The sequence below is a fragment of the Maniola jurtina genome, chromosome 6, assembly GCF_905333055.1.
Source record: "Maniola jurtina chromosome 6, ilManJurt1.1, whole genome shotgun sequence".
NCBI lineage: Eukaryota > Metazoa > Arthropoda > Insecta > Lepidoptera > Nymphalidae > Maniola > Maniola jurtina.
The window spans coordinates 5,520,778-5,544,525 of record NC_060034.1 but is presented as its reverse complement, the minus strand read 5'-3'; the positions used below and the strand labels follow the sequence as shown (position 1 = coordinate 5,544,525).

General features: G+C 36.6%; 1 protein-coding gene across 2 annotated transcripts; it reads left to right on the top strand.

Annotated features, from left to right (window-relative positions):
• The first annotated feature begins 146 nt into the window (after window positions 1-146).
• LOC123866294 (transmembrane protein 184C) lies at window positions 147-23,313 on the top strand. 2 transcript variants are annotated; one of them, XR_006796161.1, is made up of 7 exons: window positions 147-721; window positions 1,280-1,519; window positions 19,222-19,503; window positions 20,757-20,865; window positions 21,128-21,170; window positions 21,316-21,592; window positions 22,485-22,570. XR_006796161.1 is itself a non-coding variant. In XM_045907749.1 (6 exons), the coding sequence occupies exons 1-6, from the start codon at window positions 459-461 to the stop codon at window positions 22,745-22,747; spliced, it is 1,332 nt and encodes a 443-aa protein (XP_045763705.1). In that variant the 5' UTR covers window positions 147-458; the 3' UTR covers window positions 22,748-23,313. The 2 variants fall into 2 exon arrangements, 1 of the variants encoding a protein (XP_045763705.1); XM_045907749.1 differs by lacking the exon at window positions 21,316-21,592 and having other exon boundaries at window positions 21,128-21,302; window positions 22,485-23,313.
• Window positions 23,314-23,748: the final 435 nt, after the last annotated feature.

Here is a 23,748-nt window from a genome sequence, read left to right as displayed (position 1 = left end):
CTTGTAAATAACTACAACCTTGACATTGGCTAATCTTTGTAAAGCCAGACAAGAGAAAAAAAAATGTGTATCATGAGATTTATTCTATCACTGACTGCTGTTACCAGGTTACCACAGACCAGGTTGACAGTAGTCGAATAGTCGATTAGTCGATTTTTGACTCTTTTCAATAATATTGGGTTGGGACAAACCACAGATCACTATTATCCTAGGGATAAACAATTTAATTTGATTCGATTTTGCATTTCGCAAACTTGAAACTAGTTTTAGTGTCATTCATAGTATACTCAATTATTCTGTTTTATGGACATTATCAAACGAATAGTCGTGTCAGATTATCCGCTTTATATAAATCGCTTATAACTCGAAGTGTTCAGTGCTTAAAACCATTTCCCTTGTATTGGGAACAACTGTTAGATAGATGCGCAAGGAAAGTAAACGATATTTGTGAGAATACAATGTGTTCAAGGGCGGTCACATCATTTTTTAGCCAGTGGAGGCTTTGGATTCGTCCTGTATTTATTACCAGTTATGTTTTACTTGTGATAGTGTTAGTGCCACTGCTGATAGTTCATTCACTTCAAAATGGTTTCACCCAGTCTGATCGCGGTACCCTTATTGGAGGAGCATTTGTCCTGATGGCTGTACCTATATCTGTATGGCAAATTACCCAACACATAGTACATTACACTAAGCCATCATTACAAAAACACATAATTAGGTGAGTAACTAAGTATTTGTTTGATTATTATTTAGTATAAGTAGCATACTTAAATGTTACTGCTTTATTGCATACCATTCATTCCTAACTTCTCAACTTCTTTGCTTTTTTTTTAATGTGACTGAAACTGAAGACTAAAATGGTTAAGTATAAGTAGTTTTTAATTTGATATGAGCTAAGTCTGTATTTAATAAAACAAACAAGTATGGATGTGTCTCAGAGTAACATAAAAAGGCTTTTTTCAAAGCCACAAAGGTTTCGAAAATACCATAATATATGGTGAATTGGTGAGGTTTGCGTAAAGCTGATATTCTGTTAGGTGAGAATTTTTTTGCTCCTGCTTCGCTTTTTCAGATTTCCACCCCTCACCACTGCTGATACATTTAGACGATTCTCATTGTTATTTGTTGTCATTCTCATTGGTCATTGTTGTAGTTCTATATTGCCAAGACAACTTCTATATATCTATCTAGAACTCTGTCATAGTTGTTGTAGATGACAACAGCAGTTGATCAGTCAGTTTTTTGTATAAAGATTTTATTTTTCATTAACTTTCAGGATATTATGGATGGTGCCTATTTATGCCCTAAATGCATGGATTGGCTTAGAATTCCCTGAACAATCAATTTACATGGATTCTCTGAGAGAATGCTATGAAGCCTATGTAATATATAACTTCATGAAGTACCTGCTGAACTATCTCAATGAGGACCAGGACTTGGAGGCAGTGCTGGAGACTAAGCCTCAAGTGAAACATTTGTTTCCACTCTGCTGTATGGCACCATGGGAAATGGGACGGTATGTAACTAAATATAGTCCAAATTGGTTAGAAGAGTTTTTGGGTAATTACTAATGAGAACTAGCATCAATTAGCTTTATCTTTTCTTTTATATAAATAATAAACAAATTATGTTAACAGTAAGAAAAGTGTAACAGTAGTTTTTCCTTTTAAGCAACCACCAGGAAATTCAGTTTAATGTGTTTAAATAAAGCTGTTCATTATGAATATAATAGATGACTCCGCCTATACTTACATATCTAGTTTATGTAAGCCCGACTAGTTTCTAACCCATCCAGGGTCCTTTTCACAGGAATTTTATACGATGGATGGTTTCGGTCTTTGAGTGTAACATAATGTACATAATATGTACTTACATAATAATGTATACTTAACGTTACTTGTATGAAGCCTTACACCTTGGCTCCGTGAACTTGGCACCCGACTTCAAAAATTGTAAAAATTTTTTATGCGTATCGATAGCCTTTCGTATGTAGTTGATTGTAGTGAAACGTTTTACGTTTGTAGTAATTTCAAAAAAAAATTATGACGAAAAAAAAAATGGTCATCCCCCGAAATTTGAAATTCAAGATTTTTCCAATTGATTCTCATAGATAAGCGTTAGTAGTGGATTGTAGTGAAATTCTTTTCTCAAAAAGTTAAATAGGAAAAATTTTCAAAATAAAAAACATTTTTTTGTTTTCTTCTGGGCATAAGTCCCGTTTTAAGGGTTCTACGGTTACTACAAACGAAAGGATAGATAGAGGAAGGTTGCTAGAGGTTTGTAGTGAACGAATTTTTGTTTGTAGTTACAAAAAACCTGTCTTCCAGAGGTTTATTTGCAAAATCTGGTTTTTTCGTTCCCTTCTGGGCATAAGTCCCGTTTTAAGGCTTCTATGGTTACTACAAACGAAAGAATAGATAGAAGAAGTTTGCTAGAGGTTTGTAGTGAAAGAATTTTTGTTTGTAGGTACAAAAAAACCTGCTTTCAAGAGGTTTATTTGCAAAATCTGGTTTTTTCAATCTTTTTTGTCCACAATTCCCGTGTTAAGGCTTCTATGGTTACTACAAACGGAAGGATAGACAGAGCAAGGTTACTAAAGGTTTGTAGTGAACGAATTTTTGTTTGTAGTTACAAAAAAAACTGTCTTCCAGAGGTTTGTTTACAAAATCTGGTTTTTTCGTTCTCTTCTGGGCATAAGTCCTGTTTCGAGGGTTCTATGGTTACTACAAACGAATGGATAGACAGAGCAAGGTTGCTAGAGGTTTGTAGTGAACGAATTTTTGTTTGTAGTTACAAAAAAACCTGTCTTCCAGAGGTTTATATGCAAAATCTGGTTTTTTCGTTCCCTTCTGGGCATAAGTCCCGTTTTAAGGCTTCTATGGTTACTACAAACGAAAGGATAGATAGAAGAAGGTTGCTAGAGGTTTGTAGTGAACGAATTTTTGTTTGTAGTTACAAAAAAACCTGTCTTCCAGAGGTTTATTTGCAAAATCTGGTTTTTTCGTTCCCTTCTGGGCATAAGTCCCGTTTTAAGGCTTCTATGGTTACTACAAACGAAAGGATAGATAGAAGAAGGTTGCTAGAGGTTTGTAGTGAAAGAATTTTTGTTTGTAGTTACAAAAAAACCTGCTTTCCAGAGGTTTATTAGCAAAATCTGTTTTTTTCAATCTTTTTTGTCCACAAGTCCCGTGTTAAGGCTTCTATGGTTACTACAAACGGAAGATAAGGCAGAGCAAGGTTACTAGAGGTTTGTAGTGAACGAATTTTTGTTTGTAGTTACAAAAAAACCTGTCTTCCAGAGGTTTGTTTACAAAATCTGGTTTTTTCGTTCCCTTCTGGGCATAAGTCCTGTTTCGAGGGTTCTATGGTTACTACAAACGAATGGATAGACAGAGCAAGGTTGCTAGAGGTTTGTAGTGAACGAATTTTTGTTTGTAGTTACAAAAAAACCTGTCTTCCATAGGTTTATTTGCAAAATCTGGTTTTTTCGTTCCCTTCTGGGCATAAGTCCCGTTTTAAGGCTTCTATGGTTACTACAAACCAAAGGATAGATAGAAGAAGGTTGCTAGAGGTTTGTAGTGAAAGAATTTTTTTTTGTAGTTACAAAAAAACCTGCTTTCCAGAGGTTTATTTGCAAAATCTGGTTTTTTCAATCTTTTTTGTCCACAAGTCCCGTGTTAAGGCTTCTATGGTTACTACAAACGGAAGGATAGACAGAGCAAGGTTACTAGAGGTTTGTAGTGAACGAATTTTTGTTTGTAGTTACAAAAAAACCTGTCTTACAGAGGTTTGTTTACAAAATCTGGTTTTTTCGTTCCCTTCTGGGCATAAGTCCTGTTTCGAGGGTTCTATGGTTATTACAAACGAATGGATAGACAGAGCAAGGTTGCTAGAGGTTTGTAGTGAACGAATTTTTGTTTGTAGTTACAAAAAAACCTGTCTTCCATAGGTTTATTTGCAAAATCTGGTTTTTTCGTTCCCTTCTGGGCATAAGTCCCGTTTTAAGGCTTCTATGGTTACTACAAACGAAAGGATAGATAGAAGAAGGTTTCTAGAGGTTTGTAGTGAAAGAATTTTTGTTTGTAGTTACAAAAAAACCTGCTTTCCAGAGGTTTATTAGCAAAATCTGGTTTTTTCAATCTTTTTTGTCCACAAGTCCCGTGTTAAGGCTTCTATGGTTACTACAAACGGAAGGATAGACAGAGCAAGGTTACTAGAGGTTTGTAGTGAACGAATTTTTGTTTGTAGTTACAAAAAAACCTGTCTTCCAGAGGTTTGTTTACAAAATCTGGTTTTTTCGTTCCCTTCTGGGCATAAGTCGCGTTTTAAGGCTTCTATGGTTACTACAAACGAATGGATAGACAGAGCAAGGTTGCTAGAGGTTTGTAGTGAACGAATTTTTGTTTGTAGTTACAAAAAAACCTGTCTTCCATAGGTTTATTTGCAAAATCTGGTTTTTTCGTTCCCTTCTGGGCATAAGTCCCGTTTTAAGGCTTCTATGGTTACTACAAACCAAAGGATAGATAGAAGAAGGTTGCTAGAGGTTTGTAGTGAACGAATTTTTGTTTGTAGTTACAAAAAAACCTGTCTTCCAGAGGTTTATTTGCAAAATCTGGTTTTTTCGTTCCCTTCTGGGCATAAGTCCCGTTTTAAGGCTTCTATGGTTACTACAAATGAAAGCATAGATAGAAGAAGTTTGCTAGAGGTTTGTAGTGAAAGAATTTTTGTTTGTAGTTACAAAAAAACCTGCTTTCAAGAGGTTTATTTGCAAAATCTGGTTTTTTCAATCTTTTTTGTCCACAATTCCCGTGTTAAGGCTTCTATGGTTACTACAAACGGAAGGATAGACAGAGCAAGGTTACTAAAGGTTTGTAGTGAACGAATTTTTGATTGTAGTTACAAAAAAACCTGTCTTCCAGAGGTTTGTTTACGAAATCTGGTTTTTTCGTTCTCTTCTGGGCATAAGTCCTGTTTCGAGGGTTCTATGGTTACTACAAACGAATGGATAGACAGAGCAAGGTTGCTAGAGGTTTGTAGTGAACGAATTTTTGTTTGTAGTTACAAAAAAACCTGTCTTCCAGAGGTTTATTTGCAAAATCTGGTTTTTTCGTTCCCTTCTGGGCATAAGTCCCGTTTTAAGGCTTCTATGGTTACTACAAACGAAAGGATAGATAGAAGAAGGTTGCTAGAGGTTTGTAGTGAACGAATTTTTGTTTGTAGTTACAAAAAAACCTGTCTTCCAGAGGTTTATTTGCAAAATCTGGTTTTTTCGTTCCCTTCTGGGCATAAGTCCCGTTTTAAGGCTTCTATGGTTACTACAAACGAAAGGATAGATAGAAGAAGGTTGCTAGAGGTTTGTAGTGAAAGAATTTTTGTTTGTAGTTACAAAAAAACCTGCTTTCCAGAGGTTTATTAGCAAAATCTGGTTTTTTCAATCTTTTTTGTCACCAAGTCCCGTGTTAAGGCTTCTATGGTTACTACAAACGGAAGGATAGACAGAGCAAGGTTACTAGAGGTTTGTAGTGAACGAATTTTTGTTTGTAGTTACAAAAAAACCTGTCTTCCAGAGGTTTGTTTACAAAATCTGGTTTTTTCGTTCCCTTCTGGGCATAAGTCCTGTTTCGAGGGTTCTATGTTTACTACAAACGAATGTATAGACAGAGCAAGGTTGCTAGAGGTTTGTAGTGAACGAATTTTTGTTTGTAGTTACAAAAAAACCTGTCTTCCATAGGTTTATTTGCAAAATCTGGTTTTTTCGTTCCCTTCTGGGCAAAAGTCCCGTTTTAAGGCTTCTATGGTTACTACAAACCAAAGGATAGATAGAAGAAGGTTGCTAGAGGTTTGTAGTGAAAGAATTTTTGTTTGTAGTTACAAAAAAACCTGCTTTCCAGAGGTTTATTTGCAAAATCTGGTTTTTTCAATCTTTTTTGTCCACAAGTCCCGTGTTAAGGCTTCTATGGTTACTACAAACGGAAGGATAGACAGAGCAAGGTTACTAGAGGTTTGTAGTGAACGAATTTTTGTTTGTAGTTACAAAAAAACCTGTCTTCCAGAGGTATGTTTACAAAATCTGGTTTTTTCGTTCCCTTCTGGGCATAAGTCCTGTTTCGAGGGTTCTATGGTTATTACAAACGAATGGATAGACAGAGCAAGGTTGCTAGAGGTTTGTAGTGAACGAATTTTTGTTTGTAGTTACAAAAAAACCTGTCTTCCATAGGTTTATTTGCAAAATCTGGTTTTTTCGTTCCCTTCTGGGCATAAGTCCCGTTTTAAGGCTTCTATGGTTACTACAAACGAAAGGATAGATAGAAGAAGGTTTCTAGAGAGTTATAGTGAAAGAATTTTTGTTTGTAGTTACAAAAAAACCTGCTTTCCAGAGGTTTATTTGCAAAATCTGGTTTTTTCAATCTTTTTTGTCCACAAGTCCCGTGTTAAGGCTTCTATGGTTACTACAAACGGAAGGATAGACAGAGCAAGGTTACTAGAGGTTTGTAGTGAACGAATTTTTGTTTGTAGTTACAAAAAAACCTGTCTTCCAGAGGTTTGTTTACAAAATCTGGTTTTTTCGTTCCCTTCTGGGCATAAGTCGCGTTTTAAGGCTTCTATGGTTACTACAAACGAATGGATAGACAGAGCAAGGTTGCTAGAGGTTTGTAGTGAACGAATTTTTGTTTGTAGTTACAAAAAAACCTGTCTTCCATAGGTTTATTTGCAAAATCTGGTTTTTTCGTTCCCTTCTGGGCATAAGTCCCGTTTTAAGGCTTCTATGGTTACTACAAACCAAAGGATAGATAGAAGAAGGTTACTAGAGGTTTGTAGTGAAAGAATTTTTGTTTGTAGTTACAAAAAAACCTGCTTTCCAGAGGTTTATTTGCAAAATCTGGTTTTTTTAATATTTTTTGTCCACAAGTCCCGTGTTAAGGCTTCTATGGTTACTACAAACGGAAGGATAGACAGAGCAAGGTTACTAGAGGTTTGTAGTGAACGAATTTTTGTTTGTAGTTACAAAAAAACCTGTCTTCCAAAGGTTTGTTTACATAATCTGGTTTTTTCGTTCCCTTCTGGGCATAAGTCCTGTTTCGAGGGTTCTATGGTTACTACAAACAAATGGATAGACAGAGCAAGGTTGCTAGAGGTTTGTAGTGAACGAATTTTTGTTTGTAGTTACAAAAAAACCTGTCTTCCAGAGGTTTGTTTACAAAATCTGGTTTTTTCGTTCCCTTCTGGGCATAAGTCCTGTTTCGAGGGTTCTATGGTTACTACAAACGAATGGATAGACAGAGCAAGGTTGCTAGAGGTTTGTAGTGAACGAATTTTTGTTTGTAGTTACAAAAAAACCTGTCTTCCATAGGTTTATTTGCAAAATCTGGTATTTTCGTTCCCTTCTGGGCATAAGTCCCGTTTTAAGGCTTCTACGGTTACTACAAAGGAAAGGATAGATAGAAGAAGGTTGCTAGAGGTTTGTAGTGAAAGAATTTTTGTTTGTAGTTACAAAAAAACCTGCTTTTCAGAGGTTTATTAGCAAAATCTGGTTTTTTCAATCTTTTTTGTCAACAAGTCCCGTGTTAAGGCTTCTATGGTTACTACAAACGGAAGGATAGACAGAGCAAGGTTACTAGAGGTTTGTAGTGAACGAATTTTTGTTTGTAGTTACAAAAAAACCTGTCTTCCAGAGGTTTGTTTGCAAAATCTGGTTTTTTCGTTCCCTTCTGGGCATAAGTCCCGTTTTAAGGCTTCTATGGTTACTACAAACCAAAGGATAGATAGAAGAAGGTTACTAGAGGTTTGTAGTGAAAGAATTTTTGTTTGTAGTTACAAAAAAACCTGCTTTCCAGAGGTTTATTAGCAAAATCTGGTTTTTTCAATCTTTTTTGTCAACAAGTCCCGTGTTAAGGCTTCTATGGTTACTACAAACGAATGGATAGACAGAGCAAGGTTGCTAGAAGTTTGTAGTGAACGAATTTTTGTTTGTAGTTACAAAAAAACCTGTCTTCCATAGGTTTATTTGCAAAATCTGGTTTTTTCGTTCCCTTCTGGGCATAAGTCCCGTTTTAAGGCTTCTATGGTTACAACAAACGAAAGGATAGATAGAAGAAGGTTGCTAGAGGTTTGTAGTGAAAGAATTTTTGTTTGTAGTTACAAAAAAACCTGCTTTCCAGAGGTTTATTAGCAAAATCTGGTTTTTTCAATCTTTTTTGTCCACAAGTCCCGTGTTAAGGCTTCTATGGTTACTACAAACGGAAGGATAGACAGAGCAAGGTTACTAGAGGTTTGTAGTGAACGAATTTTTATTTGTAGTTACAAAAAAACCTGTCTTCCAGAGGTTTGTTTACAAAATCTGGTTTTTTCGTTCCCTTCTGGGCATAAGTCTTGTTTCGAGGGTTCTATGGTTACTACAAACGAATGGATAGACAGAGCAAGGTTGCTAGAGGTTTGTAGTGAACGAATTTTTGTTTGTAGTTACAAAAAAACCTGTCTTCCAGAGGTTTATTTGCAAAATCTGGTTTTTTCGTTCCCTTCTGGGCATAAGTCCCGTTTTAAGGCTTCTATGGTTACTACAAACGAAAAGATAGATAGAAGAAGGTTGCTAGAGGTTTGTAGTGAACGAATTTTTGTTTGTAGTTACAAAAAAACCTGTCTTCCATAGGTTTATTTGCAAAATCTGGTTTTTTCGTTCCCTTCTGGGCATAAGTCCCGTTTTAAGGCTTCTATGGTTACTACAAACCAAAGGATAGATAGAAGAAGGTTGCTAGAGGTTTGTAGTGAAAGATTTTTTGTTTGTAGTTACAAAAAAACCTGCTTTCCAGAGGTTTATTTGCAAAATCTGGTTTTTTCAATCTTTTTTGTCCACAAGTCCCGTGTTAAGGCTTCTATGGTTACTACAAACGGAAGGATAGACAGAGCAAGGTTACTAGAGGTTTGTAGTGAACGAATTTTTGTTTGTAGTTACAAAAAAACCTGTCTTCCAGAGGTTTGTTTACAAAATCTGGTTTTTTCGTTCCCTTCTGGGCATAAGTCCTGTTTCGAGGGTTCTATGGTTATTACAAACGAATGGATAGACAGAGCAAGGTTGCTAGAGGTTTGTAGTGAACGAATTTTTGTTTGTAGTTACAAAAAAACCTGTCTTCCATAGGTTTATTTGCAAAATCTGGTTTTTTCGTTCCCTTCTGGGCATAAGTCCCGTTTTAAGGCTTCTATTGTTACTACAAACGAAAGGATAGATAGAAGAAGGTTTCTAGAGGTTTGTAGTGAAAGAATTTTTGTTTGTAGTTACAAAAAAACCTGCTTTCCAGAGGTTTATTAGCAAAATCTGGTTTTTTCAATCTTTTTTGTCCACAAGTCCCGTGTTAAGGCTTCTATGGTTACTACAAACGGAAGGATAGACAGAGCAAGGTTACTAGAGGTTTGTAGTGAACGAATTTTTGTTTGTAGTTACAAAAAAACCTGTCTTCCAGAGGTTTGTTTACAAAATCTGGTTTTTTCGTTCCCTTCTGGGCATAAGTCGCGTTTTAAGGCTTCTATGGTTACTACAAACGAATGGATAGACAGAGCAAGGTTGCTAGAGGTTTGTAGTGAACGAATTTTTGTTTGTAGTTACAAAAAAACCTGTCTTCCATAGGTTTATTTGCAAAATCTGGTTTTTTCGTTCCCTTCTGGGCATAAGTCCCGTTTTAAGGCTTCTATGGTTACTACAAACGAAAAGATAGATAGAAGAAGGTTGCTAGAGGTTTGTAGTGAACGAATTTTTGTTTGTAGTTACAAAAAAACCTGTCTTCCAGAGGTTTATTTGCAAAATCTGGTTTTTTCGTTCCCTTCTGGGCATAAGTCCCGTTTTAAGGCTTCTATGGTTACAACAAATGAAAGCATAGATAGAAGAAGTTTGCTAGAGGTTTGTAGTGAAAGAATTTTTGTTTGTAGTTACAAAAAAACCTGCTTTCAAGAGGTTTATTTGCAAAATCTGGTTTTTTCAATCTTTTTTGTCCACAATTCCCGTGTTAAGGCTTCTATGGTTACTACAAACGGAAGGATAGACAGAGCAAGGTTACTAAAGGTTTGTAGTGAACGAATTTTTGTTTGTAGTTACAAAAAAACCTGTCTTCCAGAGGTTTGTTTACAAAATCTGGTTTTTTCGTTCCCTTCTGGGCATAAGTCCCGTTTTAAGGCTTCTATGGTTACAACAAACGAAAGGATAGATAGAAGAAGGTTGCTAGAGGTTTGTAGTGAAAGAATTTTTGTTTGTAGTTACAAAAAAACCTGCTTTCCAGAGGTTTATTAGCAAAATCTGGTTTTTTCAATCTTTTTTGTCCACAAGTCCCGTGTTAAGGCTTCTATGGTTACTACAAACGGAAGGATAGACAGAGCAAGGTTACTAGAGGTTTGTAGTGAACGAATTTTTGTTTGTAGTTACAAAAAAACCTGTCTTCCAGAGGTTTGTTTACAAAATCTGGTTTTTTCGTTCCCTTCTGGGCATAAGTCCCGTTTTAAGGCTTCTATGGTTACAACAAACGAAAGGATAGATAGAAGAAGGTTGCTAGAGGTTTGTAGTGAAAGAATTTTTGTTTGTAGTTACAAAAAAACCTGCTTTCCAGAGGTTTATTAGCAAAATCTGGTTTTTTCAATCTTTTTTGTCCACAAGTCCCGTGTTAAGGCTTCTATGGTTACTACAAACGGAAGGATAGACAGAGCAAGGTTACTAGAGGTTTGTAGTGAACGAATTTTTGTTTGTAGTTACAAAAAAACCTGTCTTCCAGAGGTTTGTTTACAAAATCTGGTTTTTTCGTTCCCTTCTGGGCATAAGTCTTGTTTCGAGGGTTCTATGGTTACTACAAACGAATGGATAGACAGAGCAAGGTTACTAGAGGTTTGTAGTGAACGAATTTTTGTTTGTAGTTACAAAAAAACCTGTCTTCCAGAGGTTTATTTGCAAAATCTGGTTTTTTCGTTCCCTTCTGGGCATAAGTCCCGTTTTAAGGCTTCTATGGTTACTACAAACGAAAAGATAGATAGAAGAAGGTTGCTAGAGGTTTGTAGTGAACGAATTTTTGTTTGTAGTTACAAAAAAACCTGTCTTCCAAAGGTTTATTTGCAAAATCTCGTTTTTTCGTTCCCTTCTGGGCATAAGTCCCGTTTAAAGGCTTCTATGGTTACTACAAACGAAAGGATAGATAGAAGAAGGTTGCTAGAGGTTTTTAGTGAAAGAATTTTTGTTTGTAGTTACAAAAAAACCTGCTTTCCAGAGGTTTATTAGCTAAATCTGGTTTTTTCAATCTTTTTTGTCCACAAGTCCCGTGTTAAGGCTTCTATGGTTACTACAAACGGAAGGATAGACAGAGCAAGGTTACTAGAGGTTTGTAGTGAACGAATTTTTGTTTGTAGTTACAAAAAAACCTGTCTTCCAGAGGTTTGTTTACAAAATCTGGTTTTTTCGTTCCCTTCTGGGCATAAGTCCTGTTTCGAGGGTTCTTTGGTTACTACAAACGACTGGATAGACAGAGCAAGGTTGCTAGAGGTTTGTAGTGAACGAATTTTTGTTTGTAGTTACAAAAAAACCTGTCTTCCATAGGTTTATTTGCAAAATCTGGTTTTTTCGTTCCCTTCTGGGCATTAGTCCCGTTTTAAGGCTTCTATGGTTACTACAAACCAAAGGATAGATAGAAGAAGGTTGCTAGAGGTTTGTAGTGAAAGAATTTTTGTTTGTAGTTACAAAAAAACCTGCTTTCCAGAGGTTTATTAGCAAAATCTGGTTTTTTCAATCTTTTTTGTCCACAAGTCCCGTGTTAAGGCTTCTATGGTTACTACAAACGGAAGGATAGACAGAGCAAGGTTACTAGAGGTTTGTAGTGAACGAATTTTTTTTGTAGTTACAAAAAAACCTGCTTTCCAGAGGTTTATTTGCAAAATCTGGTTTTTTCAATTTTTTTTGTCCACAAGTCCCGTGTTAAGGCTTCTATGGTTACTACAAACGAAAGGATAGATAGAAGAAGGTTGCTAGAGGTTTTTAGTGAAAGAATTTTTGTTTGTAGTTACAAAAAAACCTGCTTTCCAGAGGTTTATTAGCTAAATCTGGTTTTTTCAATCTTTTTTGTCCACAAGTCCCGTGTTAAGGCTTCTATGGTTACTACAAACGGAAGGATAGACAGAGCAAGGTTACTAGAGGTTTGTAGTGAACGAATTTTTGTTTGTAGTTACAAAAAAACCTGTCTTCCAGAGGTTTGTTTACAAAATCTGGTTTTTTCGTTCCCTTCTGGGCATAAGTCCTGTTTCGAGGGTTCTATGGTTACTACAAACGACTGGATAGACAGAGCAAGGTTGCTAGAGGTTTGTAGTGAACGAATTTTTGTTTGTAGTTACAAAAAAACCTGTCTTCCATAGGTTTATTTGCAAAATCTGGTTTTTTCGTTCCCTTCTGGGCAAAAGTCCCGTTTTAAGGCTTCTATGGTTACTACAAACCAAAGGATAGATAGAAGAAGGTTGCTAGAGGTTTGTAGTGAAAGAATTTTTGTTTGTAGTTACAAAAAAACCTGCTTTCCAGAGGTTTATTAGCTAAATCTGGTTTTTTCAATCTTTTTTGTCCACAAGTCCCGTGTTAAGGCTTCTATGGTTACTACAAACGGAAGGATAGACAGAGCAAGGTTACTAGAGGTTTGTAGTTAACGAATTTTTGTTTGTAGTTACAAAAAAACCTGTCTTCCAGAGGTTTGTTTACAAAATCTGGTTTTTTCGTTCCCTTCTGGGCATAAGTCCTGTTTCGAGGGTTCTATGGTTACTACAAACGAATGGATAGACAGAGCAAGGTTGCTAGAGGTTAGTAGTGAACGAATTTTTGTTTGTAGTTACAAAAAAACCTGTCTTCCAGAGGTTTGTTTACAAAATCTGGTTTTTTCGTTCCCTTCTGGGCATAAGTCCTGTTTCGAGGGTTCTATGGTTACTACAAACGAATGGATAGACAGAGCAAGGTTGCTAGAGGTTTGTAGTGAACGAATTTTTGTTTGTAGTTACAAAAAAACCTGTCTTCCATAGGTTTATTTGCAAAATCTGGTATTTTCGTTCCCTTCTGGGCATAAGTCCCATTTTAAGGCTTCTACGGTTACTACAAACGAAAGGATAGATAGAAGAAGGTTGCTAGAGGTTTGTAGTGAAAGAATTTTTGTTTGTATTTACAAAAAAACCTGCTTTCCAGAGGTTTATTAGCAAAATCTGGTTTTTTCAATCTTTTTTGTCCACAAGTCCCGTGTTAAGGCTTCTATGGTTACTACAAACGGAAGGATAGACAGAGCAAGGTTACTAGAGGTTTGTAGTGAACGAATTTTTGTTTGTAGTTACAAAAAAACCTGTCTTCCAGAGGTTTGTTTACAAAATCTGGTTTTTTCGTTCCCTTCTGGGCATAAGTCCTGTTTCGAGGGTTCTATGGTTACTACAAACGAATGGATAGACAGAGCAAGGTTGCTAGAGGTTTGTAGTGAACGAATTTTTGTTTGTAGTTACAAAAAAACCTGTCTTCCATAGGTTTATTTGCAAAATCTGGTTTTTTCGTTCCCTTCTGGGCATAAGTCCCGTTTTAAGGCTTCTATGGTTACTACAAACCAAAGGATAGATAGAAGAAGGTTGCTAGAGGTTTGTAGTGAAAGAATTTTTTTTTGTAGTTACAAAAAAACCTGCTTTCCAGAGGTTTATTTGCAAAATCTGGTTTTTTCAATCTTTTTTGTCCACAAGTCCCGTGTTAAGGCTTCTATGGTTACTACAAACGGAAGGATAGACAGAGCAAGGTTACTAGAGGTTTGTAGTGAACGAATTTTTGTTTGTAGTTACAAAAAACCTGTCTTCCGCAGGGTTAATTTGCAAAATCTGGTTTTTTCAATCATTTTGTCCACAAGTCCCGTTTAAAGGCTTTTATGGTTACTACAAACGGAAGGACAGACAGAAAAAGGTTGCTAGAGGTTTGTACTGAACGAATTTTTGTTTGTAGTTACAAAAAATACCTGTCTTCCACAGGGTTAATTTGCAAAATCTGGTTTTTTCAATCTTTTTGTCCACAAGTCCCGTTTAAAGGCTTCTATGGTTACTACAAACGAAAGGATACATAGAAGAAGGTTGCTAGAGGTTTGTAGTGAACAAACTTTTGTTTGTAGTTACAAAAAAACCGGTCTTCTAGTGTTACTTTTTAGAGGTTTTTGTGTCGGGGGTATTTAAATTTTTACTTAAATAAATTTTCAAATTAAGAGTACTATACCAAGTGGCGTATCATATGAAAGGGTTTTACCTGTACATTCTAAAACAGAGGTTTTACCTGTACATTCAGGTTGCTTCTGCTGTCTAACTCGATTTTTTTCAAAATAGCTTCGATTGCAGCACTCGAAGCTAATTCGGTCTCTCCATCAATGTCACTAAATCGTACCAATAAACTTTCTTTTTCGCCATAATCATATTTGAGGTTGTCAATATTGTTATCGGGATCGGGAAGACTGAACGATTTTAAGCGCTCTACAACTCGGTTCTGTGCTGCAAAACAATGACTCTGTTTGTCGTCGATATCTTCATGGGTCGCAAAAGCAATCGTCTATCCTTCCGTTTGTTGTAACCATAGAAGCCTTAACACGGGACTTGTGGACAAAAAAGATTGAAAAAACCAGATTTTGCTAATAAACCTCTGGAAAGCAGGTTTTTTTGTAACTACAAACAAAAATTCTTTCACTACAAACCTCTAGCAACCTTCTTCTATTTATCCTTTCGTTTGTAGTAACCGTAGAAGCCTTAAAACGGGACTTATGCCCAGAAGGGAACGAAAATACCAGATTTTGCAAATAAACCACTGGAAGACAGGTTTTTTTGTAACTACAAACAAAAATTCGTTCACTACAAACCTCTAGCAACCTTGCTCTGTCTATCCTTCCGTTTGTAGTAACCATAGAAGCCTTAAAACGCGACTTATGCCCAGAAGTAAACGGAATAACCAGATTTTGGAAATAAAGCACTAGAAGACCGGGTTTTTTTATAACTACAAACAAAACTTCGTTCACTACAAACCTCTAGCAACCTTGCTCTGTCTATCCATTCGTTTGTAGTAACCATAGAAGCCTTAAAACGGGACTTATGCCCAGAAGGGAACGAAAAAACCAGATTTTGGAAATAAGCCTATGGAAGACAGGTTTTTTGTAACTACAAACAAAAATTCTTTCACTACAAACCTCTTGCAACCTTCTTCTATCTATCCTTTCGTTTGTAGTAACCATAGAAGCCTTAAAGCGGGACTTATGCCCAGAAGGGAACGAAAAAACCAGATTTTGCAAATAAACCTCTGGAAGACAGGTTTTTTGTAACTTCAAACAAAAATTCGTTCACTACAAACCTCTAGCAACCTTCTTCTATCTATCCTTTCGTTTGTAGTAACCATAGAAGCCTTAAAACGGGACTTATGCCCAGAAGGGAATGAAAAAACCAGATTTTGCAAACAAACCTATGGAAGACAGGTTTTTTTGTAACTACAAACAAAAATTCGTTCACTACAAACCTCTAGCAACCTTCTTCTATCTATCCTTTCGTTTGTAGTAACCATAGAAGCCTTAAAACGGGCTTTATGCCCAGAAGGGAACAAAAAAACCAGATTTTGCAAATAAACCTCTGGAAGACAGGTTTTTTTGTAACTTCAAACAAAATTCGTTCACTACAAACCTCTAGCAACCTTCTTCTATCTATCCTTTCGTTTGTAGTAACCATTGAAGCCTTAAAACGGGACTTATGCCCAGAAGGGAACGAAAATACCAGATTTTGCAAACAATCCTATGGAAGACAGGTTTTTTTGTAACTACAAACAAGAATTCGTTCACTACAAACCTCTAGCAACCTTGCTCTGTCTATCCATTCGTTTGTAGTAACCATAGAATCCTCGAAACAGGACTTATGCCCAGAAGGGAATGAAAAAACCAGATTTTGTAAACAAACCTCTGAAAGACAGGTTTACTTGTAACTACAAACAAAAATTCGTTCACTACAAACCTCTAGTAACCTTGCTCTGTCTATCCTTCCGTTTGTAGTAACCATAGAAGCGTAAACACGGGACTTGTGGACAAAAAAGATTGAAAAAACCAGATTTTGCAAATAAACCTCTGGAAAGCAGGTTTTTTTGTAACTACAAACAAAAATTCTTTCACTACAAACCTCTAGCAACCTTCTTCTATCTATCCTTTCGTTTGTAGTAACCATAGAAGCCTTAAAACGGGACTTATGCCCAGAAGGGAACGAAAAAACCAGATTTTGCAAATAAACCTCTGGAAGACAGGTTTTTTTGTAACTACAAACAAAAATTCGTTCACTACAAACCTCTAGCAACCTTTTTCTATCTATCCTTTCATTTGTAGTAACCATAGAAGCCTTAAAACGCGACTTATGCCCAGAAGTAAACGGAATAACCAGATTTTGGAAATAAACCACTAGAAGACCGGGTTTTTTATAACTACAAACAAAACTTCGTTCACTACAAACCTCTAGCAACCTTGCTCTGTCTATCCATTCGTTTGTAGTAACCATAGAAGCCTTAAAACGGGACTTATGCCCAGAAGGGAACGAAAAAACCAGATTTTGGAAATAAGCCTATGGAAGACAGGTTTTTTGTAACTACAAACAAAAATTCTTTCACTACAAACCTCTAGCAACCTTCTTCTATCTATCCTTTCGTTTGTAGTAACCATAGAAGCCTTAAAACGGGACTTATGCCCAGAAGGGAACGAAAAAACCAGATTTTGCAAATAAACCTCTGGAAGACAGGTTTTTTGTAACTTCAAACAAAAATTCGTTCACTACAAACCTCTAGCAACCTTCTTCTATCTATCCTTTCGTTTGTAGTAACCATAGAAGCCTTAAAACGGGACTTATGCCCAGAAGGGAACGAAAAAACCAGATTTTGCAAACAAACCTATGGAAGACAGGTTTTTTTGTAACTACAAACAAAAATTCGTTCACTACAAACCTTTAGCAACCTTCTTCTATCTATCCTTTCGTTTGTAGTAACCATAGAAGCCTTAAAACGGGACTTATGCCCAGAAGGGAACAAAAAAACCAGATTTTGCAAATAAACCTCTGGAAGACAGGTTTTTTTGTAACTTCAAACAAAAATTCGTTCACTACAAACCTCTAGCAACCTTCTTCTATCTATCCTTTCGTTTGTAGTAACCATAGAAGCCTTAAAACGGGACTTATGCCCAGAAGGGAACGAAAAAACCAGATTTTGCAAACAAACCTATGGAAGACAGGTTTTTTTGTAACTACAAACAAGAATTCGTTCACTACAAACCTCTAGCAACCTTGCTCTGTCTATCCATTCGTTTGTAGTAACCATAGAATCCTCGAAACAGGACTTATGCCCAGAAGGGAATGAAAAAACCAGATTTTGTAAACAAACCTCTGGAAGACAGGTTTTTTTGTAACTACAAACAAAAATTCGTTCACTACAAACCTCTAGCAACCTTGCTCTGTCTATCCATTCGTTTGTAGTAACCATAGAAGCCTTAACAAGGGACTTGTGGACAAAAAAGATTGAAAAAACCAGATTTTGCAAATAAACCTCTGGAAAGCAGGTTTTTTTGTAACTACAAACAAAAATTCTTTCACTACAAACCTCTAGCAACCTTCTTCTATCTATCCTTTCGTTTGTAGTAACCATAGAAGCCTTAAAACGGGACTTATGCCCAGAAGGGAACGAAAAAACCAGATTTTGCAAATAAACCTCTGGAAGACAGGTTTTTTTGTAACTACAAACAAAAATTCGTTCACTACAATCCTCTAGCAACCTTGCTCTGTCTATCCATTCGTTTGTAGTAACCATAGAATCCTCGAAACAGGACTTATGCCCAGAAGGGAATGAAAAAACCAGATTTTGTAAACAAACCTCTGGAAGACAGGTTTTTTTGTAACTACAAACAAAAATTCGTTCACTACAAACCTCTAGTAACCTTGCTCTGTCTATCCTTCCGTTTGTAGTAACCATAGAACCCTCGAAACAGGACTTAAGCCCAGAAGGGAACGAAAAAACCAGATTTTGTAAACAAACCTATGGAAGACAGGTTTTTTTGTAACTACAAACAAAAATTCGTTCACTACAAACCTCTAGCAACCTTCTTCTATCTATCCTTTCGTTTGTATTAACCATAGAAGCCTTTTAATGGGACTTATGCCCAGAAGGGAACGAAAAAACCAGATTTTGCAAATAAACCTATGGAAGACAGGTTTTTTTGTAACTACAAACAAAAATTCGTTCACTACAAACCTCTAGCAACCTTGCTCTGTCTATCCATTCGTTTGTAGTAACCATAGAACCCTCGAAACAGGACTTATGACCAGAAGGGAACGAAAAAACCAGATTTTGTAAACAAACCTCTGGAAGACAGGTTTTTTTGTAACTACAAACAAAAATTCGTTCACTACAAACCTCTAGTAACCTTGCTCTGTCTATCCTTCCGTTTGTAGTAACCATAGAAGCCTTAACACGGGAATTGTGGAAAAAAAAGATTGAAAAAAACAGATTTTGCAAATAAACCTCTGGAAAGCAGGTTTTTTTGTAACTACAAACAAAAATTCTTTCACTACAAACCTCTAGCAACCTTCTTCTATCTATCCTTTGGTTTGTAGTAACCATAGAAGCCTTAAAACGGGACTTATGCCCAGAAGGGAACGAAAAAACCAGATTTTGCAAATAAACCTCTGGAAGACAGGTTTTTTTGTAACTACAAACAAAAATTCGTTCACTACAAACCTCTAGTAACCTTCCTCTATCTATCCTTTCGTTTGTAGTAACCGTAGAACCCTTAAAACGGGACTTATGCCCAGAAGAAAACAAAAAAATGTTTTTTATTTTTTAAATTTTTTCTATTTAACTTTTTGAGAAAAGAATTTCACTACAATCCACTACTAACGCTTATCAATGAGAATCAATTGGAAAAATCTTGAATTTCAAATTTCGGGGGATGACCATTTTTTTTTTCGTCATATTTTTTTTTTGAAATTACTACAAACGAAAAACGTTTCACTACAATCAACTACATACGAAAGGCTATCGATACGCATAAAAAAAATTTACAATTTTTGAAGTCGGGTGCCAAGTTCACGGAGCCTTACACCTTGATTACATTAATTTTTAAGTTGGTCAGTATTTAGTTATATTAGTATAAAAAATTAAATTTTTTATACATTGAATTAGCTTAATTAAATTTTTGTCAAATTTTTCAGGGAATTTGTCCACAACTGCAAGCATGGTATACTCCAGTACACACTAGTTAGGCCTTTGACCACCGTGATATCAATGATATGTGATCTCTGTGGGGTTTACGGGGAGAGTGACTTCAGTCCCGATGTGGCCTTCCCATACATGATAGCTATCAACAATCTGTCTCAGTTTGTGGCCATGTACTGTCTGGTTCTGTTCTATCAGGCCAATAAGGAGGAGTTGAAACCAATGAAGCCGATCGGAAAGTTTTTATGTATTAAAGCTGTTGTCTTCTTCTCTTTCTTGTAAGTGACTTTTGAATTATTCTTGTTAGGCCCAGGCTGAAATTTTACTAATACAATTTAGCCCCTGCCTGCGCTTTCGCCTGATGGTAAGTATAATGATGCAATCTAAGATAGAAGCGGGCCAACTTGGAAGGGGTATGGCAGTGTCATTACACCCATATGCCTCATCAGTTTCTACAGGGCATAGTACCGGAACGCTAGATCACTTGGTGGCACGACTCTGCAACTTATTAGACCATAGTGCTAACTGCTGCGCCGGGAGGTTGTCAAATCTATACAAATATACAAAGTCTGTATGTATGATTTTAATCTGAACTTAATGAAGCCTATGTGTTTAGTTGCAGAGTAAAGTAGTCAGTAGTTTCAAAGTGTGCAACAGAATTAGCCACTATGTCTAAACTAAAATGTCAGGTCTAAATATATTGCCATCCCTTTCATAATGCCCAGCTCTCTGGTGGAAAAGAACCACTAGAAATAGATCTGTCAATTTACTTTAAAGATCATGGTACAATAGAATTAGCCACATTAACAAAACTTGTTTTAAAATTTTATATCTCTAGCATAGGATAGGATATAATTTTATATCTTTATTATAGGATAATTTTTAAAACGGCTGAATCGATTTTGATGAGACTAACAGGTACAGGAAAACTTTTCCAAGTACATAGTCTTATATTTGTTTACAAAGTGCAACAACATATTTTTACGGTTTTAATACGGTTTTAAATTTATGTTACAGTTTTAGTACCAAAGTTTTACACAAGTTAGTAACAATACCTCCATAATTTAAAGCTAAAAGAAGAGTTTAAGTCCAAAGTTAACAAATCGTCACTTTTTTAGCATCTAAAGTCTAAACTTTCGTGAGTGCTATTCATTATAACTATAAATGTGTATTCGTATCTCGCAATACAACGACAAAAAAAGGTTATTTATGGTGTATGACATGTATAGTTCATGTGTAAATCTTCATTTGTGCAACCCACTTTGTTTTTATTGATGGTCAAAGTTTTATGGTAACCTTAACGTAACTTTAGCCATCTGTCATGCAACTGGACCTTAAATTGAAATTATTTATTTTTCTCTGTCCAATCTTTCTCTCTTATGTCTATGAACAACGGTGGTTGAAAAAGTTGACTACTGTGTTTCAGCTGCTAACCGAAACACAGGTTCCAAATTTTTTTTATATATTTCTATATAATATTAGTTTAATCAGTGTTTTCTTTGTAAAGTGCATCAAAATGTTTTGTTTTCAGCCAAGGAGTAATAATCAATATTTTGGTATTCTGTGGTGTGATATCAACAATATTCGATATAGATAAGACTGATAAAGACAAGATAAAAATCATATCTTCCAAACTGCAGGTAGGATTTAATATAATATTATAATGCATACTGAATCATTGTGATCTTACCACAATGCTTTTATATTAAACACCTTTTTAAAGTGACAGATTTTTAACATGAATGGACAAATATGTACAAAAAATCGGTCAAGTGCGAGTTGGACTCGCACACGACAAGTTACTATCATAAAAGAAATAACACATTTTAATTATTTTTTTCAGTGTGTTAAAAACTTTAAGATATTTAGGAAACAAATTAAAAAAATACATTTTTCTTTCAGGACTTCCTTATATGTATAGAGATGTTCTTAGCCGCTATAGCACATCACTACAGCTTCTCATACCGACAGTTCATAACGTCACATGATGACTCCACATCTTGTCTGGGGTCATTCCTTGCCATGTGGGACGTATCCGACGTCAAGCGAGATATCTCTGAGCATCTTGGAGTTGTTGGTATGTATAGCACATCACTACAGCTTCTCATACCGACAGTTCATAACGTCACATGATGACTCCACGTCTTGTCTGGGGTCATTCCTTGCCATGTGGGACGTATCCGACGTCAAGCGAGATATCTCTGAGCATCTTGGAGTTGTTGGTATGTATAGCACATCACTACAGCTTCTCATACCGACAGTTCATAACGTCACATGATGACTCCACGTCTTGTCTGGGGTCATTCCTTGCCATGTGGGACGTATCCGACGTCAAGCGAGATATCTCTGAGCATCTTGGAGTTGTTGGTATGTATAGGACATCACTACAGCTTCTCACATCGACAGTTCATGACGTCACATGATGACTCCACGTCTTGTCTGGGGTCATTCCTTGCCATGTGGGACATATCCGACGTCAAGCGAGATATCTCTGAGCATCTTGGAGTTGTTGGTATGTATAGGACATCACTACAGCTTCTCACATCGACAGTTCATGACGTCACATAATGACTCCACGTCTTGTCTGGGGTCATTCCTGGCCATGTGGGACATATCCGACGTCAAGCGGGATATCTCTGAGCATCTTGGAGTTGTTGGTATGTATAGCACATCACTACAGCTTCTCATACTGACAGTTGGTGACGCCACATGATGACTCCACGTCTTGTCTGGGGTCATTCCTGGCCATGTGGGACGTGTCATCAGACTTAGAGCATCTTAGAGTATGAACAGCAATCTGCAACACAGTTCAGATCAAAATATCTAAGAAGATAACATAATATTATATTTTACCAGTATCATTTTGATATATCAACCTGAAACCTAAAATCTAGCCAAATCAAAAAACTGAGACAATAAGTTCAGCAGTGCACGTCTATCGTCGGTTTATAATGATGATGTTGATGTTGAAAATTTGGATGCATATTTTGCATTATATGGGTGTGACAGGTCCTCGATTCTAATCAGAACCACTAGGATATGGAACGCGCTTCCGGCATCAGTTTTCCCCCTTTGATATGGGTACCTTCAAGTCAAGAGTGAATAGAAAACTTCTAGGCAAGCGCGCTCCATCTTAGGCTGTATCATCAGTTGCTAGCAGGTCTGATTGCAGCCAAGCGCTAGTCTGTAAATTTTAAAGAAAGTTACCAGAAAGTGCTGCAAATGTGGTTTATTTTAACTTTTCGCTTGTTCAATACAGGGAGCTCATTCAGCAGAAGATTGCGCGGTAAATCGATGTATCACTTGGCGCGAGGTTACGACGAGAGCACCCGCCTCGTGGCCGAGCCCGCGCCCTCCAGCTCTGCGCCCAACCTCACCATAGAGCCCGCTGAACCGCCCTCCGTGGAGGTCCGGCCCTCCGTCTACGGCTCCCTAGAGAACACCATGACCACAGCGTCGCTGACTTCCGACACAGAACCCTTGCTGGATCATTCTGATGACAGGAGTGATCCTAAAGTGTAAATGGATAAATATTATAATTTCTAGTGCAATAGTGACTCTCGTTCAGCTCAGCAGGTCCGCCCTTGCCATAGAGCCCGCCGAACCACCCTCTATGGAGGTCCGGCAATCAGTATATGGGTCCCTAGAAAACACTATAACCACAGCGTCACTGACCTCCGACACTGAGCCCTTACTGGATATATTCTGATGACAGGTGTGATCCTAAAGTGTAAATGGAATAAACAGTGTAATTTCTAGTGCAATAGTAATTTCCGATCGAATATGATCAATCTGATAAGAGGAGTGATCCTAAAGCGAATGAGTAAATATTCTTGTTTATAGTACAATAATGATTTTAGATCAAGCATAATTATTCTGATGATCTTAAGAAGTGATCTTAAAATGTGAATTTATAAAATAATATTCTAGTTTCTAGTGCTAGTGAAATTTAACAAAATCATTCTGATGACAGGAGTGACCCTAGTGTAAATGAGTAAATATTACATAATATTTTTTTATTCCATTACAAGTACAAGCCCTTGCCTGCGATCTCAGCTGATGGTAAGTGATGATGCAGTCTGATGGAAGCAAGCTAACTTTGAAGTTTTATTAAACTCATATCCCTTATCTGTTTCTAAACGGCATCGTACCGGAACGCTAAATCGCTTGGCGGCACGGTTTCTAATGTCTCGTGCAATAGTGACTTTCGATGAAGCAGGATCATTCCAATGACAGAAGTCATCCTAAAGTATAAATATATAGTATAAATATATATAAATAAAATATTCTAATTCCTAGTGCAATAGTGATAAATAATAATAATTATAATCGATCAAACGTAATAATTTCAAATCCGCGCCTAACCATGGCTGACACCATAATATCAGCGTCCATGACCATTGAGCCGTTACTGGATCATTCTAATGACACAATTATGTTATAATGATTTTTATCTGTCTTTTTGTGCTATGGCCCAAGACATGTTCTAATATTAAATTCCAAGTCTCCTCCGTCTTCCCTAT